The sequence below is a fragment of the Sapajus apella genome, unplaced genomic scaffold (assembly GCF_009761245.1).
Source record: "Sapajus apella isolate SASKATOON/1434 unplaced genomic scaffold, GSC_monkey_1.0 scaffold32, whole genome shotgun sequence".
Lineage (NCBI taxonomy): Eukaryota > Metazoa > Chordata > Mammalia > Primates > Cebidae > Sapajus > Sapajus apella.
Genome location: NW_022436972.1, coordinates 14,985,537 through 15,004,968, shown reverse-complemented (window position 1 = coordinate 15,004,968; position 19,432 = coordinate 14,985,537). Strand labels below are relative to the sequence as shown.

The window sequence follows — 19,432 nt, the reverse complement described above, 5'->3', positions numbered from 1 at the left end:
GCTCACCCTCCTGCTCACACTCACACTCACTCCTTCCAGCTCACCCTCCTGCTTAGGCTACCTGGGAGGTAGGGAGCTCAGTTCCCTGTGGCGTGCACATGGGGAAGAGTGTCCACTGGACAGGTCTGTGAGAGAAGGCACTCAGACTTTGGGATGTGATGACCCTTGCATTCTAAGGTTCCCTTCTAACCTGACAGGTTTTGTGGCAATGTTTCAGTTTCATTGGACACACCCTTACATAGTGCATTCCTAGGTGCCAGGCAGTGCTGGAGGCACTTACAAACATTAATTGTCACAACCACCCTGTTGAGGCTAATCACTTTACTATCATCCCAACTTTAGAGATGAGCAAATAGGCATAGAGAGTTGAAGCAACTTGCCCAAGGTCACAGAGCCAATAAGTGGCAGAGTTGGGACTCAAGCCCAGGCTTTCTGGCTTCAGAGCCCATGCTTTTGACCAACCTGCTTTCATAAATCTGTGACTTCTAGCCAGTGCCAGATCTGCCAGCTGATTTCTGTGGATTATGTATTTTAGAACAGCTCTGCCGGCAGCAGCGTGAGTCTTCCAAATGCCAGGTCAGCTTCCCCCGCCTACGCTCAGCGCCTCAGCTCAGTCAGTGCCTGGCCTCAGCACCAAGATACCAGCTCCAGCTAAAACAGACACTCATGCACACAACTGTTTTCTTCTTAGACTAGGATCTAGGAATTCAGCAAAGAAAGAAAGAAAAAGGCTATGAGCTCCGCGGCCCCACGTTCATTCCAAGTGGAAGGAAGCTGTCCTAGGCAGGGTCATCCCAGGACACTCCTCACCCTGTGGGTGGGCAGGGCAGTAAAGCCCCACAGCATACACCTGGGTGACACTGAGCACCTTTATTAATTTGTCTGGGCCTCTGCTCTCTCACCTGTAAAATGGGGACAACAGCCCTCAATTCACAGGCCTGTCGAAAGCATTCAGTGTGGTCAGGAGTGTCGCATGTTCAGCACAATGTCTATGAACACAGTCAACCTCCGCCAGTTTTTACTCTGTCATTGCATATTCTGGTGGGTCTAAAAATGTTCTTCCTGTGTGCAAATGTGCATGGACAAACTAGGCTAGGGCAGAGACAAGATTTCACACAAAAATTCACTTCAAGCCAGTTTACTCTGCTATTTTAACATTTCTGACTAAAAGGAGGCTGGTCCCCTGGCCCAGAGAGGGTCAGAAGACGGAGAGGAGAAATCCATGACCATTCCCCAGGTCACCCCACATTATGGACCAGGGAAGCATTTCAATTCTCCTCTGCAGACAGCCAACATTCCTAGGAATGTGAACTTATAAATACATATGACCTTCCTCAATAGAGTGAAATCTGATTATGTTTTTTATCCATTTTTTTCTTACTACAATCAAAAGCAAGCACTTAAGTTAGGCTGATTCATGAGATCAAGATTCTGAATCAGTCTTTTGCAATTGTGGATTCTCGGAAACAGCTTTGATAGTGAACATTTTGTGGACAAGTGACATCTGCCTGCTATTGTCCTCTGCAGCCTTGTGGCTGGGGGCCCTGGCCAGGGTAGACTCAGGGTTCCTGTGCCTCCAGAGAACATTCGCCAGGAAACTTGGGGGTCTGCTGCCTCCTGGCTTGGCTTTTGTAACATGAAGGGTGTCAGAGTGGACAGACCCTAAGTGAGTGAGAGTTTCATCCTAGTGACAACCAGCTAGAGCCAGGTAGTGCAGGAAAAGATACCCAGCATTTTGTCTTACAGGAAGGGTTTGTGGATAACTGCAGGGCTGTGCCTAAAAGGGAGTAGAATAGCCTGAACAAGGGGATTTAACTTCTGGAAACACCCAGCTTGCATGTGTTGGGAATGGGAAGCTTGGGGTATGCAACTCTGTCTGGACTCACCAGTGGACGAGAGCCCTCATTCCAGCTATGGGATGCCTGGGGGAGCTGCAGCTTGTGAATAATAACATGAACACAAAATCCACTACTGATTATGGAGAGAAGGAAGCTATCTCCTGTATAAACAGTAAATAAATAGAAGTCCAGCTGCCATCCATGAAGGTAGAAGCTATCGACTCTCTCACATGCTTATTATTTCCTTGACATTCTTGCAGCCTCTCACTGATATTAATAACACAATCTGTCTGCTGGATCTTAGGGAGAGCAGGGACGGGAGGAATTCTTACCTTTCCTCTGTATTTCTCAGATTGAAAGCATAGTTCTACACAAGGCTGAGTCCAAATGTTACTCAGGCTCATGACAATCAGTTGTGGGAATGGATTTAAAGCCCTGTACAAGACATACTGACAGCACAACATTCTGGCCACCGCCCATCATTGTCACTGTGACATTGCACATAAATCTCTTGATGTTGTGTTTGAAACCCTGTCACCCTGCACATTGGATGGACCTGCTGTTTTCCCAGCCCTAGCTAGAGTCTCTACCCCAGCACACATCAACCTTCCTCAATCAGGAAATTAAGGGCGAATAACCTCTATTCCTCTACAGGATGTTGGTAGTGTTTTTCTGTTTGACTTCATTGCAGCCTGATTTCTTTCAGATCTAGCACGGTTTCTTCCCAACTTTTACTTGGTGGATCCAGGCGGATTCCTGAGCACATTAGCTATGACTTTTTCAAACTCGCTATGTATAGTAGATGAACCTTATGAGCAAGAGTGGAGTTGCTGGGGTTCCATCTCAATGCAGTGTGCACTGGAGGTTGTGCTAACTCCTTACTCACACTCACCATTGTCAACTTATCCAATTTGGTTTCCACAGACCAAAGGGTGAAAGATTTCTTGCATGCTGCTTATGCCACACTACCCACCTTCAGGCAAGGTGGTGAGATGGAGCTGGCCTGCAGCCTTTTTGTGCAAATGGGAACACCGCTGTCCCCCTGCTTTGTGGAGCAGGTCTCCTGGTGGGCCAATAGCAGCCTGGAGCCAGTCGACCTCGGTGAGCCCAACAGCACCACCATCCAGGCCAGCGAAGGGACCTCTGGACAGGCTGCAGGTAAAAAAACCGTCCACCTCAACAAGGCTAACCCAGAGGGCTGCAGAGACAGAGTCTCATCACTTGTCAGAGACATGGTGCTCAGGCCACATTCAATTACAGCAGAAGTTTGTCCTCTTGGGAGACCCTATCCTTGAATGACAGGGGGACACTGAGTCCCTTTCTGCCTCTCTTCCTGCTCTGACCCCCCCTCACACAAATATACACATGGGCACACACACACACACGAGCCACGAGAGCATACAAGAACACAGAAGTGTGCTCTTCAGAACCTCCTACCTCGGAGGACCCCGCAGGCTTTGTCCCATGCAACTGTCCTCCCACTGAGCTCTGCTGTCATCTATAATAAACCACCTGTGATCGCAAAATGCAACAGGAGCCAAAAAAAAAAAAGTGGTATCCTGGGAATTTAGGTTAAGGAAATAATTTAAGAAAAAGTTACACACAATAAAACATTTAGCTCAGTGTAACTGAAGAAAGAGACTTACAAACAGCCACTCTGCCCCGCAATGAGAGGTAAATCAGTACAGCACAGCACCTGCATGCTATGCAGTTGTAATTATGATTAAAGAGAATTAAAATTATGAACACTTACTGAGTGTTTATTAGTTAGCACTGCTCCAAGTTGACTATCTCAGTTCACCCTCACAATAATCCTAAGGGGTAGGCACTATTACTCTCCCCACTCTATAAATGGAGAAACTGAGGCACAGAAGGCTCAGCCTCCTGCCCAGGGTCCACATGCCAGGATTCTAACCCAGGTGGTCTGGCTCCAGCACCCTTAATCATTTCAAAAGTTTCACAGCAATGTGGAGAACATTCAAGAACCAGTGTTGGTTAAAAAGCAGGCTAGGAAGTGATATGTATACTGGGACTGAATGGAAAACAAGAGTGTGTGAACAGGGATGGCAGAATTACATGCAAAAATTAACATCTTTTGGGATGAGGTTCTCTCTCCCGCTCTCATATTTTACCATGTCTTTTCAATTTACTTAAATATGTTTAATTCCCTGCTCAGCTCCTTGTGCTGCCAGGTCGTAAGGCCAGAGAAGCAGCTCCCTATACAAGCTGATTGTCCTTTGCGAAAAAGGGGCAGCTGGCGCAGTTGCTCGGAGCAGAGAGTCCAGAGCTAGGCCGCTTAGGTTCAAATCCAAGCTTTCTATGGCATTGCTGAGGTTCTATTTCAATGCAATGTGGATTGCATTGATGGCTAAGTGGATGGTGGCTTCACCCCTCGTAAGTATGTGACCTTGCCCAACTTTTCTGAGCCTCAGTTCCCTCATCTGTGAAATGGGGAATAACAATAGAACTGTTAGGAGGAGTTGGTGAGGATTTGCTAAAGTACTTAGAACAGAGCCTAGCATAAAGTATATGTTTATTAAACAAATAAACAGCTGGGACAAAACTACCCCTTTAACGGTGATCTGCCTGCTCCTCTTTCTGGTACTCCATGAAATTTTAACTGCAACCCTCCAAAGACCATACCTTGAATATTGTCCTCTAAGCAAAGGCTCAGTGAGAGATTGAGCTCAGCAGCGGGGCATGGTGGGGACTGGGGATGACACTGGGCAGCATCTCCCATGTAGCACACACTCCTTCCAAGGGTCTGCCCTGGGAGAGAATGTCTAATAATTCCTAGGAAATGGCCCCAAGCAGAGCCAGGAGCAGCATCCCAACCTGTTCAGAAAAGAATAAAAATCAGGGTCTTCAGCAACAGCTGGATACACACATGTCAATTTGCAATTAATAGATTTTAATGAATACTCTACAAACCCGACTCCAGAGATGCCTCACTCCCCCCACCTCCCCTGAGTGGTCACGCAGGTGTCAGGACTTCTGAGGTCTCACTTTCCATTTCCCTCTCCACACTCTCCCATCCCAGCAGGGAGTTGAGAGCAGCTCCTGGTGCCTTGGGTCCCTGGCAGCACAAGGAGCTGAGACAGGGAGTTAAATATTCTTAAGTAAATTGAAAAGATATTGTAAGATGGAGAGAGAGACCACCTTATGCAAACAGACCTTAATTTTTGCATTTTAACTCTGCGCTCCTTGTCCACACGCACACTGGGTTCGGTTCAGTTGCAATGCACGTTTAACCCACAGTCCCCTTGCTTTCCTGGTTGCAGGTGAAGGCCCCAGTGAGGGCCCTCGTGGCTGGCCGTGGGAGCACGTCGGTGCAGCATTTGCTCAGCTGGTGCTTGTGAGCACCATGTCTTTCCAAGGCACTTGGCGGAAGCGATTCTCCTCCACAGACACGCAGATCCTGCCTTTCACCTGTGCCCGCGGCCTTGTCCTTCAGGTGCCCATGATGCACCAAATGGCCGAGGTCAACTATGGTGAGCCCTGCCCCTGACTTGCCTAAAGGGAGAGGAAGCCTGAGAGCAGGAGAGAGGAAGCCAGGTCCCTGCTCCTAAGGGATCAGGCTGTGTTTCTGCAGGGTCCATCTGCTGTACTGGGCATGTGGCAGAAGGAAAGACTAGGGTGCCAGGAGACTTTAGAGAGGAGCGCTGGACAGTGTGCTCTGACAGGACAGTGAGGACACAGATGTGGAAGAGAAACCCAGTTTCATGCTTGACATTTCCTCCCTCATTAGTAGAGTTTGGACCAAACTGCCTCCCTTGGCAGGCACGATAGGCCTGGGTTGAATTGGCTGCTCCTTTGAGACCAGGTACAGTAGTGCCCTGTACCCTTATCCATGATTTTGCTTTTTGAGGTTTCAGTTATTTGCATCAGAAGATATTAAATGAAAAATTTCACAAATAATTCTCAAGTTCTAAATCGCACACCTTCTGAATAGTGTGATGAAATCTCCTGCCGTCCTGCTCTGTTCCACCTGGGACATGAATCATCCCTTTGTCCAGCATCCCCAGGTTGTCTACAGTACCCCCATATTAGTCACTTAGCAGCCGTCTCAGTTATCAGATCAAGAAAACGTAGTATATACAGGGCTCATTACCAGCTACTGGAGTTCTTGGAGCGTATCTGCCAAGGACAGGGGGGCACTACTCTATGTGGTTCTGCACGTGCCATCGTGGCCCTCATACCCAGCCCTACAGAGCCTCTGACTCTGTCAGGTATCTTAAAGGGTATCTTAAAGACTCTAGGTCTAGGATTTTGTAAATAGCCATATTACCCAACAGTCTTTGGCCCTAAACTGCCTCCTGAGGGTGAGGTGATGCTTTGTTTCATTGTTTCCAGTCCTCTGAGCCAGCCTGTCTCAGGGTCTGGCACTGGTTGATTCTCCTGGCTCCTGGGACAAAGCTGACCTCTGATCCACTGCACCCTCAGGTCAGTTCCAGGACCCTGCAGGCCATCAGGTGGGGGTGCTGGAGCTGCCTTACCTGGGAAGTGCAGTGAGTCTGTTCCTGGTGCTGCCCCGTGACAAAGACATCCCCCTGAGCCACATTGAGCCACACCTCACTGCCAGCACCATCCACCTCTGGACCACCAGCCTGAGGAGAGCCAGGATGGATGTGTTCCTGCCCAGGTGAGCAGCTGCGTCCCCCTTATGGGTGCTGTGCAGCCAGCACTCAGAAGAGCCTGAATTTGGAGCCAGGTGGTCTGCCTCTAGGGTCTGTGCTTAGCCACTGGGATGACTTGTTTAATGTGTACCCCGAGAGGTTAGGCCAAGAGGAAGTGACCCTAGAGTCTGAGTCCATTTCAGAGTCACCCCTGGCCAGCTCACGGCACAGACTGAAATGAACAAACTTCCCAGAGTCTTCCCAAGACAAGATGTTCTGCCTTCGCTGAGCTGGACCGGAGGCCCCCAGGGCCCCTGATCCTGTCTTAGGCCACAGCTAGTTTTTGAAGAGGAAATCCTCTGTGGTTCCCTTGTAGGAACATATCCCAAATCTTATCCCATCCTAAGAGTATACAACTGTCATTTTCCCAAAACCAAAGAGGTAAGATGACTTACGTAACTGAACAAGTACAGATAAAATTCTGATCAGAAGCCAAATTAAGGCATAAAAATTTGACGCTTTAAGTCTCTATGCAGAAGGTTCTCACTCTTTCTAAAAGGAGGTGAACTCTGCTTTAAGTAGACCCAATAGGTACAAATACAAATCTCCAAAAAGTGAAGTGGTGGCGTTCTGTTTTGGTTTTTCAAAACAAAATCTATTAGCAAAACTCATAACTTTACAAAAAGATTCCTCTTAGGGCTTCTTTAAAGAACAAGCTTCTGTGATATATTTGAAATCAGAGTAAATTTATAATCAATTTTTGACCAGCATTAAGCAAGGAATGTTGTCCAGTAGCTCATCTTCTGCGTGTGAATTCTCCATGCTACTGCCCACTAGCCACCTTGGCCTCCCTCCACTGCCTGGGCTCCCAGTAGGCAAAGACAAAGTCCTTGGCAGTACTTCCTCAAGGAGTTAAAAATAAATCTATGCACTGGAAGGAAAACATACAAAGAGAGACCCAGCAAGTTACCAGCCAAGGTCTAAAGTCAGGTCTGGCATAGCCCAGGGCAGAAGGTGCACTTAACTCTAAGGTAAAGTATATCTCTCAAAACTAAATATTTGGACCCCAAGCCAAAGCACAAAGACAGGTTATTTCAACAGATCTCTCAGGGAGGGAGCAGAAACAACCCTAGTCTTCCTATTATATTTGAGAGAAACTTGGCAAGGGAAGGAAGAGGAGCATTCCATGTCAAAAGTAGAGAGAAAATGCAGGCTGGTGTGGGAATTTGCCACAGTCTTTTTGGGTTTAAGAGACAAATGGTGGGCCTCATCCTTGAGCAGCTCTTCCCTGGAAGAGACCCCAGGGAAATGCCCAGCTCCTAGGAGAACTCTCCATCATCCTGATTCTGCTTTTATAAGTCTCAAGCCCTCAAGCAGTGATCCTGAAAAACGCTGGAGGGCAGGGAAGGAAAGGCAAGGCAGAAATATTAGTAACACAATTATTAGCACTTAACCTCATTCTGATAATTTTTAAAAATCTCCTTAAGACTACTCAGTCTGCTGTTCAAGAAGGATAGAGGTTTTTGGGAAAACGAGGTTATTTCACGAGTAAACCTAACAAAGTTTTTTTGTTGTTGTTGTTTTGTTTTTTATTATTTATTTATTTATTTATTTTTAGAAGGAGTTTTGCTCTTGTTGCCTAGGCTGGAATGTAATGGCACGATCTCAGCTCACCGTAACCTCCGCCTCCTGGGTTCAACAATTCTCCTGCCTCAGTCTCCCAAGTAGCTGGGATTACGGGCATGCACTACCACGCCCAGCTAATTTTGTATTTTTAGTAGAGATGGGGGTTTCTCCATGTTGGTTAGGCTGGTCTTGAGCTCCCGACCTCAGGTGATCTGCCTGCTGCTCGCCTCAGCCTCCCAAAGTGCTGGGAATACAGGCGTGAGCCCCTGTGCCTGATCTTTTTTTTTTTTTTTTAGCTTTAAATCCTTTGGGGAACAAAATAGAAAAAGTAAACATTGTCTCAGGTCTAGATTTAAGCATAAACTTTGGATCATGGTAGACACAAAGTCACCTTTTAGGCAGAAATTTACCTCTCATTCTCTCAAATCACTCATTCTCCTCTTAGTATGACCTGATCTACAGTCAGCAGGCATTTTTCATTTCACAAGAGCAAAAAATTTTTCACACTGTGGGTAGCAATGTAAAATTGTGATGTGCTATGAGATGTGCTTTCAGGCTAAACATCACCTTTAACCAGTGCACTAGTAGATTCTGGATGAATTATGGTCTCTAGCTTCCAAAGTAACGCTTTATTTATAAAAAAATTTAAAAGTACATAGGAACTGTTAATCTCCATGAGGGACGCTTAGCATACTAAAGAAATAATCAAGAAAACCAAGAATGTGTTATGGATTATTTATCATCACAATCATGTAATGTCCCACAAGAAAGACTAATAATGTCAAACATGTATGTAATGAATAAAACATTTGATTATTAGGCCAACACAGAAAGCTGATCGTGAGCTTTTTTTTTTTTTTTTTGTGATGTTAGATATAACATAGATCTTAAAATCCACCAGATTCCACGTATCCAAAATGAGTTTTGCCCTTCCTCCAAGGAGCTGCTGATCATCATGGTGTGTGGTTTATGCTTTTCTATGTTTCTTTTTTAAAAACGTCTTCATTACTGTAGCTTTGTAGTGACTTTAGAAATCAGGAGTGTGTCTTTCAATTTTATTATTCTTTTTCAAGATTGTTTTAGCTATTCTGGGCCCCTTGCATTTTCATATAAATTTTAGGATTAGCTTATCAATTTTTGACAAAAAAGCAGGAGGGATTTAGATAGGGATGGTGTTGAATCTGTAGATCAATTTGGCAAGTATTACTTTCCAACAATATTAAGTGTTCTGAGCCATGAACTCAGAATATCTTTCCTTTCATTTAGGTCTTTGTTTCTTTCGACAATGTTTTGTAGTTTTCAGTATATAAGTCTTGCACTTATTCTGTTAAATTTATTCAAAGTATTTTATTCCTTTTAATGCTATTGTAAATGGAATTTACATTAGCAATTTCAGTTTCAGATTGTTCTATAGTTTGTAGAAACAACTGATTTTTGTATCTTGATCTTGTATGCTGCACCTTTGTGAACTCGTTTATTAACTCTAATAAGTTTTCTTTTTTTCTTTGCGTGTGTGTGTGTGTGTATTCTTTAGGGTTTTCTATGTATACGACCAAGTCATCTGTGAACAGAGATAGATTTACTTCTTTCTTTCTAATCTGGATACCTTCTATTTCTTTTTCTCATGTAATTATCCTACTCACCCTCCAGTACCATGTGAAATAGAAGGAGTCAGAGTGGACATTCTTGTCTTGTTCCCGAACTTAGGGGAAAATCTTTCAGTCTTTTACTGTAAAGTGTTGTACTAGCTATGGAGTTTTTGTAGATGTCCTTCATCAAATTAAGGAAGTAACCTTCTAGCCAAAGTTTGTTGTATGTTTGATGTTTGTTTGTTTTTATTCATGAAAGGGTGTTGGATTTTGTCAAATGCTTTTTCTGCATCTATTGAGATGGCGATGTGGGCTTTGCCCTTTATTCTATTAATATGGTATATTAAATTAATTGTTTTTTATATATTGAACCCACTTTGCATTCCTGGGATAAATCCCACTTGGTCATGGTGAGATTTATATAGTGTTGGATTCAATTTGGGCTAGTATTTTGTTGAAAATTTTGCATCTATAATTCATAAGGTATATTGGTCTGTAATTTGTCTTTCTTGTAATATCCTTGTCTGATGTTGGTAAAGGGTATTTTTTTTACTCAAGTTATTTTTGTAGCATTTCTTCTGGATCTGCTTTCATAGCCATACAAGTCTCTAATCACTCTAATCACAACCCATACAATCATTCTAATCTTTTATAGTAATACCTCATTTTTACTGTTGTTTTCGTTACTAAAAATGATACTATCCAGTTTTATCACCCACCATAATCATCATATTTGGTTTCAAATAGCCCTTGATTAACTCTCGATATAATTGAAAAATAACAAAAAATCACAATGGTAACAGTAAGTGTATAGGCTGTGCTGGGGATTGTTCTGAGCACTTGACAAGGATTCATTCATTTAATATTTACAACCCTACAAACACGAATTACAATTATGCTCATTTCACAAATGAGGACACTAAGACAAAAAGAAGTAAAGTAAGTTCCCCCTGAGGCAAAGTAGCTAGTTCCCAGGTAGTTACTTGATCCAGGATTCAAACCCACGGCAATAGATTCCCAAGTCCATGCTTATAACTACTGTTTCAGCATTTAGAGGTTTGAAAAAGGATGTGTTTTCAGTACTTAAGAAAATTTTATAAGGAATGTTCCCAAAATTTTTTGGAGAAATGTCAGCATACTTAGAGAAAATATATTTCTTTTTTGGAAACTACTCTGAAGATTCAAAATATACCTTTATGGGAAAGTATGATACTTTTGTTTAAAGTATGAGTCACATCGCCTTGTATAGCAATGAAGACCTTTGATATTAAATGGCCTTGTTCAATATTTTTACTCTCCTGCAAGTTCTGTATTATTTTTAGAAAAATACCATCTAACTTCCATTTTGATCTTTTTATTTTCAAAGAAAAATAATATCAGCAGCTCTTTTAAAGGATCCTTCAACAGTAAATTTTTAATATGCCTTGTCCCTGGGGAAATATAAAATTGGTATACTGATTCTTTGTGCTCAAAAGGCTTACTAGGAAAACCAAGGTTTTAAGTTGCATTCTTTTCCCACTGTGCTCCAAAGGCATAAACTGCACACAGCAAATACAAAAATATATTTTATCTAGTATAAATACTCTATTAAATAAAATATTCTATTAATTGTCAATTATGCAATTAGTCAATAGCCTCTTTTCTGCACCTACTATATGTGAGATGCCACACGAGATGGGAGGCAGCAAAATGTAGGTGATTAGAGCATGGGCTCTGCACACACAGGCTTGATTCGAATCGAGGTCCATCACATACTCATTATGTCATCTTGGGCAAGTTTCTTAAACTCTTTAAGTCTTGATTTTCCCATCTGTAAAATGAGGATAATAACATAGTTATATAAAGGTGAAATAAGATAATGCACATAAAGTTCTTATCATAGTGTCTAGCATAATATAAGCACTCATTAAATATTAATTCTTATTAAGAAATAGAAATGGAGCCCAGCACAGTGGGGCACACCTGAAATCCCAGCTATTTGGGAAGCGGAGGTGGGTGGATCACTCGAGGCCAGAAGTTTGAGTCCAGCCTGGGCAACATAGGGAGACCCATCTCAAAAAAAAAAAAAAAAGTGTAATTAAAAAATAAATTGGGATAGCCACTCTTCTCAGGTAGTTTACAATATCATAAATGACGCTAATAGGAAGCAGAATGTTCTGTATATCGTCAGAGCAGAACAAGGTGTTAATGGGGCTTTAAGAACCAAAGGTCACAAAAAAGCTGAAGAAAGGAGGAGGTAACAACTGAAAAATGGATAATAACTAAAAGAAAATCAAAGGAAATGGGAAGACTTGGAATGAACAGTAGGAACAAGGGTACAGAGGTGGGGAAGAGCCCTGTGTGGTCAGATTAGGGCTATGGCAAGGTGCATGGAAGATGAAGCTGGAAATAAATCTGGTGGAGCGAGCCTGACTTCCAAGTTAGGAACTTTGGACTTCATGTGGTGTGTATGAAAGTACATCGAGTGAGAATTTTGAAAGTTGATGGTTTGTTTTTGCTTTTTAGGTTTAGAATCCAAAGTCAATTCAACTTAAAAAGCATTTTAAATTCTTGGGGAGTCACCGATCTTTTTGATCCACTCAAAGCTAACTTGAAAGGAATTTCAGGTAACAACAGTTCTTCCAAATGTTCTAGTCTTGTGTTTGGGGCAGTTTTATCATACTTTGATTGAGAAATTATCATTGCCACAGAGCCTGCAGTGGTAGACAATCAGAGTCAACATTATATAAAAGAATATGGAAGGTGCTCTGTTTTATATAAGAATGTGTTGCTTCTGATAACAGTCAAATTTGGGTTAGACCTTATGAAGAAGGGATGTTTCTTCAGAACTTAATCATGGTTTTCAGAGACCACCTTCACTGCGGGGTCAATGTCCATAGTACACAGTAAACTGACTGTCCCTTTACCCGTCATGACTAGGGGTGTACCCAAGGCATTAATGCAGCAATAGATTCTTCATTATGACCCTGCTGTCCCGCCAGCTTCACAGTCACCTTTTGTTTCTACACCCTTTTCCTCCCTCCTTCTATACCTCCTCTGTCCTCTTCTAATAAGCTAGTCTTGAAACCTCTCATCTGTCCAATTTCCTTTCTTCAAATTACCCATGCTCTTATAACCTTGCCTTAAAATATTCTCCTTTCCAGCATCCCTATAGAATTTCTTTGCACATAGTTGAATTGCTACTACCAATCAATAGTTACTGTTTGTTTGTAATATGATAGGGAATTTATATCAAAGATAAGCAGGGAGTGAATGCCAGAACCTATGCTCCACAATTCTCTCAAGACACCATGGGCTAAACTATTGCCAACTCAAAGGCTCAGGTTTGTTTCTACTCTGGAAAGTAAATTATTTGTCCAAAGATGATACTGTAGCTGGTATTTCCATTGGCCTTGACATTTCCCTTACCGAAGAGCTTGAAAATCACTATTTTGAATTCTAAAACTAGAATTCTAATGTGAATTTTTCTAAAGTTTGGCTCAGAATCTTCCTTTTTAAGCAATCACAGAAAAATTGAGATTTTGATCCACAAGAGAAGTCTTGATTTGGGCTTTAGATGTGACCAGACAGATTGACAGAGTTACTTATCAAATAAAACACAAGAAAGAGAATCTATTCTAGAGAGTTTAAAATCAAATACCTGTGTACTGATTGCCTAAACATGCAACGACATATGCAAAGCAATGGTCAAGTTTGGGCACAGTGTCCACAACGATGCTTGGCACACAGTTGGATACCAAGTAAATATTGTTGACTTGGTCAAATGACTCAAACAGAAGCTTTCCTTACTGACACAGGCATATCTGACATTTCAGGTAAAGGAGGAATACTGAAGTGAAAAGATCAGAAGGCAAGGAAAGGGCAAGGGATGAAGAACTTAACAGCGTTCTATGTTTGATAATATGCAAAATCTAATCAGTGTTGTCTTGCAACTCTAGAGCTCAGCCATGGCATCCCTGTTGTTGATGGTGATTCTATTCTTTTGATTATTAGAGTTCAAAACTTTAAGGCCATTCTTGGCCTTTTCTTTCACACTACTATATTCGATTAGTCACTAGGGCTTACTGACTCTTCCTTCATAACTCTTAAAGCTCTCTCCTTTTGTGTCCTAAAAGTATATCCTAAAGTGCCATCAACCCTGTGTCCTCAAACAGGACTGATCTTAACACACATCGTGTAGCTTCCCTATTGGCAAAGACTTCCAAGGTCCATAAACTCCTCTGGCAAGATCTAATAAGTAACCTAGCTTTAAAAGTACCTTTTTTTTTTTTAATACCAAACCTCTATTTTTTTTTTAAAGCCATTCAAATCTACTTATATTTGTTCAAACCAGCAGAAAGGTAGGCATAGGCAGGCGGATCTGGCTTATTTAATAATGATCAAGCAGTTATCATGTGCCAAGTGTGAAGCTAGCATTCATGTTTCCTACTGACAAAACTTGCCAGCCTGATAATCTTCTCTCATGAAGTTTTGTTCCTCTAGAGCAGGGGTCAGCAAATAATGGCCTACTACCTGCTTTTCTAAAGTTTAATTGAAACATAGCCACTCTCATTCATCCATAAATCATCTATTTAGCAGGCTGCTTTCCTGTTACAACAGCAAAACTGAATGTTGAGACAGACACCATATGGCCTGCAGTTACTAAAATATTTAATATCCAGCCCTTTATAGGAAAAGATTGCCAACCAAAGTATTGCTTCTTAATGTCCTTCTTTAAACATAATCAAGAGACTAACCACTTCTCTGCCCAAATGGGCTTTCAACTTTATTCTAGAGACAGGGCCACCAAATCTCTCCAATAGTTTCCTCATTTCTAAAATGGTGGTAGCTACCACCCACCACACATGTTAATTGTAGAAACAAAATCATATACATATAGCATGGCATCAGCAGAGACCTTGCTAGAGAGTAAGTGACCAGAAAATGCTGGCCTCTCCTCTCTTCTTCCAGTTTACAAGAGCTTACCAAGCAGTGTTGTACTATTGATGAAGTCCAACAACCACAGCAAACATTTGGCCTTTTGGTCCCAAAGCCAAGAATCATTTTACTCAAGTTCTCTTTCCCCATTTACAAGTCACTCATTTCTTCCTTCTTGGGATCAAATATTTTTTTTTCCTGAATGACTCATTCAATATTATTTCAAGGCCCAACTGAAACTAGAGTGTAATTTCCCCCCAGTCTCCTTGATACTAGATGTTATGCAGCTTTTAAGAGTAAGTTTCACTCACACTGAAGATGCCAGCTACAGATACTCTTCTTAAGCAATCCCACCGGCTTTAGGATCAGCAGACTTTGATATAGACCCATGCCTCCTAGTTCACAAAATACTCCTTGTGCACAGACTTGAAACTCTGAAGAAACTATCTTGTTCTTGGCTTTTATAACTGGGTAGTTTCCAATCTCTGCTCAGTAAGAAGTACAAGCTCTCTGTTACTATGACTTAAATGAACCAGAGTTGTTTGGTTGAGTATGGAAGTATATTATATAAGTTAACTTATGCCACACCAGATGTCTGGTCAGAATTGTAATAGAAAGAATTACGAAGTGGACTAGAAGAGACGAATGGAAAAAGCAACTAACCACAGCCTAATTTCAAAGGCCATCTCGGATTCTTCTTAGCACTCTCTCTCTATCCTGGGCTGGGTGCTATGTCTCTCTCTCCCTTGACACTTAGTTTTAGCAACTAAGTGACAAGGTGAAAAAGATAAACTAGAAGCAAGTTCTGGCAATAACATTTTAAAAGCCACTAACTCTGCCTACAGAAAATAATAATAATTGTAAAGCCAAAAGAAACAGCAAATGCTATGTTTATCCTGATTTATGAGAAGCTGAGGATGAAATGTAGGGACACGATGTTTATATAATATCATAGTATGAAGACTTTTAAACCTTTTGAATATGACTAGCCACACACAAAGAATAATGGTCTCCACCAATAAAGCACTGAAACAATCCTTCCCCTGAGACTTGGAGAAGACTCATTCTATGACTTGCCTTTAAAAGGTTCTACCAACACCAATCAGCATTTCCTTACAAATTTAACAAGGTTAAAGAATATTAAGGCCATTCATATAGTGGTGAGGGGTGTCTATTACTAATTCATCCAGCATTTACTAAACACATTTATGTACCAAGTATTCTTAATGTTAAGTTGGGCAAAGAGATACTTAAAATGAATAAGACATCATTTATGCCTTCTAGGAGCTAATAGTCTAAAAAAGGAAGGTAAACACCTATAGAGGAGGTTATGGAAGAAGAGTGGAGAGTATGCTAGAAGGGAGGGTAGGAAGAGCATCACCCCTTTGCTTTGTATATAGAATATATTGTAGGAGCAAGTGGGTTTATGGTGGGCTATAGTTTCCCAAAGTATGTTCCCCAAATGCTAATCCTGTAAATCTGGGACAGAGAATGGTGTGGGTGGTTCCATGGTTAAATGCTACATATTATAATTATCCTGTAGAGATTCATTATAAAAGTTAGCAGATTAGCAGCTCTAAGAAGTCCCCTATTGAAAACAACAGTGCAAAACTGTTTAGCATATCCCATGTATAATTAATCATAGAACGCTTTTACAGAATGCCACCTATAAACAATCTTGAGAACAACTTTTGGGAAAATAGGGCGTATGCCCTTTAATGGCACTAAACAGCTATCAACACTTCAGGGGAGTAGAAAGAGACCAGGAGAATCCCTTTGTGCTTGACTTCTTCTAGGTTGATTTCATTAGTTGTATAATATTTCAATAGCTATTCAAGAAAAAATAATAGGAATTGGTAATACAAGATCAAGCAGGAGGAAAAAATGCAAACCCACAGATGACTCCCAAATTCTCATTTTTATCACATATGTTGGTCTTTTGAAACGTCAACTCTTACCAGAGATAAAACTTAAAAGATGCTGATGCTATGGACCTTGGTTTATGGCTGTACAACAAACATATAAATGTCAATTATTGGACCACTCCTATAGTCTGATGGAGAGAAACGATTTAAATGAAATTCTTCAGTTGCACTTTCAAAATACTGAAATAGCCTGGCCCATCTAATCAGATTCATCCACATCAATTGGTCCCATTCTCACACTGCCAAGGTGCCTAGACTAATGTAGACACATTTACTTATTTTAGCTGATAAGGGGTTTCGTAGTGAATCTCTGCTTATTTCACCAACATTCGTTTAAAATGTTCAGACACCATCCCATACAGTAATGTAGTCATGGAGATTAGTACAACCCTCTCATGACTGTCAAATAACCGTTCGTTATCCATAAAGCTCTCTTTGTAACTTTGGCACTGCATTTCAGTTTGCTTAATTAGCTAGTAAGCGGGGCTAATTATTAATAATAGAGAAATTTGTTCTTTTCTTAAAGACCCTACAGAAAAAGACCAACTGCTAAAATAAACCAAATTCTTTCCTGGTTTTAGGACAAGTAACACTAGTGAATGCTTCTATTGATTTTTACTTCCTCTGGCCCTTCCTGTTCCCTTCACTGATGCTGGAAAACAACTGTTCCTTACAGTGAATATAGTCAATTCACAACATCCTGTGCACACCTTACTTACAAGAGGGATGGAATGCCACATATTTATTTTGGAATGGTTTTATTCTCTCATGGCATTCATGGGCTATCTCCTGTACATCTGTGACAAACGCAAACAAATTTAAGCATTAGTCTAAGATGAAACAAAGCTCCCTCACACAATACGTGTACATCAAACTGATTATTTTAATATTCATGCCACAGATACCTCCCAGTGGCATGTTGAAGTTGACTAGCATACACTTTCTATAAGGTGGGAGTGTTTGAGTGGGGTGGAGGGGTGGGATGGGAGTGGGCTTTCAATCAGAATATTCTCAACTCTGCTTTTCAGGTTCATGATCTCAGATGACTTAACAGCTCACTCTAAAATGAAAGGATCGGACTGAATGATTTCCTAAGTTTCTTCTGGTTCTAAATCTTTCCTTTTTTACTGTGTCATGAAGTATCTTTTCATCTTCGGAGCTGTTTAGAATAGTTAATGATTAGCTTACAAAAATCTGTCGATTCCTCTACATTATCACTTAGTCCTATTTGCTAAACTTATAATCTGTGAAACTGTTAGCACACAGAACATTTATACTAACTTCTCATTTGCTTTGTAGATTCTAGCCCATGAGGCCAATTAATTGCATAACTGATATACCTAAGCATACAGAATGCAGTCATGCAACACTAGACACATACATATTACTCTGAATTGTGCCTCAATAAAGCCTGTAATAAAAACCTGTGACTTTGTCATTTCAAAGTGGCTCTTAAAATGCAGTCCAAAAAGGCATTCAAGGGAAATTCCTCTCTGAAGCTTGCTGAAAATGATTCCTGGGCTACAGAGTTTGCATTTTAACACATACCCAAGTGATTCTTATGATCACTGAAGTTTTGAAAATACTGGCTGATTGTAGTATTAACTAGAAATCATTTTTGAAAATGAATTACTGGAAAAAATAGGGCAGTGCTCTAAATATTTTGGGGGAGATTACATATATTTATTAAAGTTTTGAAAGTTCAGTAACATATTGAACCTTAAGAATTTTCCAAACAGCCACCTGAGTCTCCAGTAAAAACAAAAACAAGAATTTTCCACTCTTTCCCTAGCTACACAGTAAGCAGCATTGGATACTATAAATTTTACAAGTACATTTTAAAAGAATGTGTTCTAAATGTGTTAGAAAAATGTTAATGAGCAACTCACATTTTTATCATTTTCTGGGGTTAGGCCAAGATGGGTTTTATGTTTCTGAAGCGATCCACAAGGCCAAGATTGAAGTTTTGGAGGAAGGCACCAAGGCATCTGGAGCCACAGGTATGTTCATACAGAGAATACCCAGTCATACTGCTCACCCATATCTATGCTTCTTAAATTTACCTAGTTGAATCTTCACATTTCTGAATCTTTCCATAACCCCTGAGGGTTCAGATGTGGTACAGCAGTTTTAAAAAAGGAACACTGAAGAAAGCAAAAAGTTTTTGAAAAAGGATGGGGAAGAAGAGATATCTACCTCATAAAAATCATTCTGGAAGTTACCTTCAATAAGGTATTTATTCCATGGAATGTGTTGAAAACAGGAGCCAGATTGGCTAAGTGGCATCTTTTCTCTTTAATTTTCATTCCATGGAATGTGTTGAAAACAGGAGCCAGATTGGCTAAGTGGCATCTTTTCTCTTTAATTTTCCCATTTGCACCCCCATCACAACAGTAAACAATGAAATGCAATTAGGATGTTTCGATTTCTTAAAAAATTATGGGATATTTTACTTCATTGCCAATTGAAATAGTGATTTTTAAAAAAATGAACAGAAAATGCAATGGGATTCTTCTTTCTTTCCTATAGCTCTGTTGTTATTGAAAAGGTCTCGGATTCCTATTTTTAAAGCAGATCGGCCATTCATCTATTTCCTGAGAGAACCTAACACAGGTATTATAGTATTTTTTGACAGGATTCAGATAAATTATTTATCATTGTCTCTCTAGCAACAAGGGCTCATTTGTCCACTGTCCCCTAAAATAAGCATTCTTTCTAGCTGTTCTTATGGTGCTTCAGAAGCTTCACAGTTGCCGTCTTATATCCTGAGAAAGGGGACTATTTCATAAATACAAAGGAAACTTATCCTCTGTGTTTTTCACCTCATTCTCTTAGTTCATATGTAGTTAATGTAGATTTTAAAAAATGCTATAGGTTTCTACTTCTGAAGATACTTGGAAAAATCGTGAAAGTAAAATAAA

General features: G+C 40.9%; 1 protein-coding gene across 1 annotated transcript in view; it reads left to right on the top strand.

The window, feature by feature from the left end:
- The window catches only part of SERPINE3 (serpin family E member 3), a 20,491-nt gene extending 1,274 nt beyond the window's left edge, over positions 1-19,217 (top strand). The window contains 7 exon segments of the mRNA XM_032294349.1: positions 2,763-2,996; positions 5,120-5,329; positions 6,282-6,480; positions 12,175-12,275; positions 18,425-18,511; positions 19,041-19,156; positions 19,158-19,217. Coding sequence (XP_032150240.1) covers positions 2,763-2,996; positions 5,120-5,329; positions 6,282-6,480; positions 12,175-12,275; positions 18,425-18,511; positions 19,041-19,156; positions 19,158-19,217 — 1,007 coding nt within the window.
- The last annotated feature ends 215 nt before the right edge of the window (positions 19,218-19,432 follow it).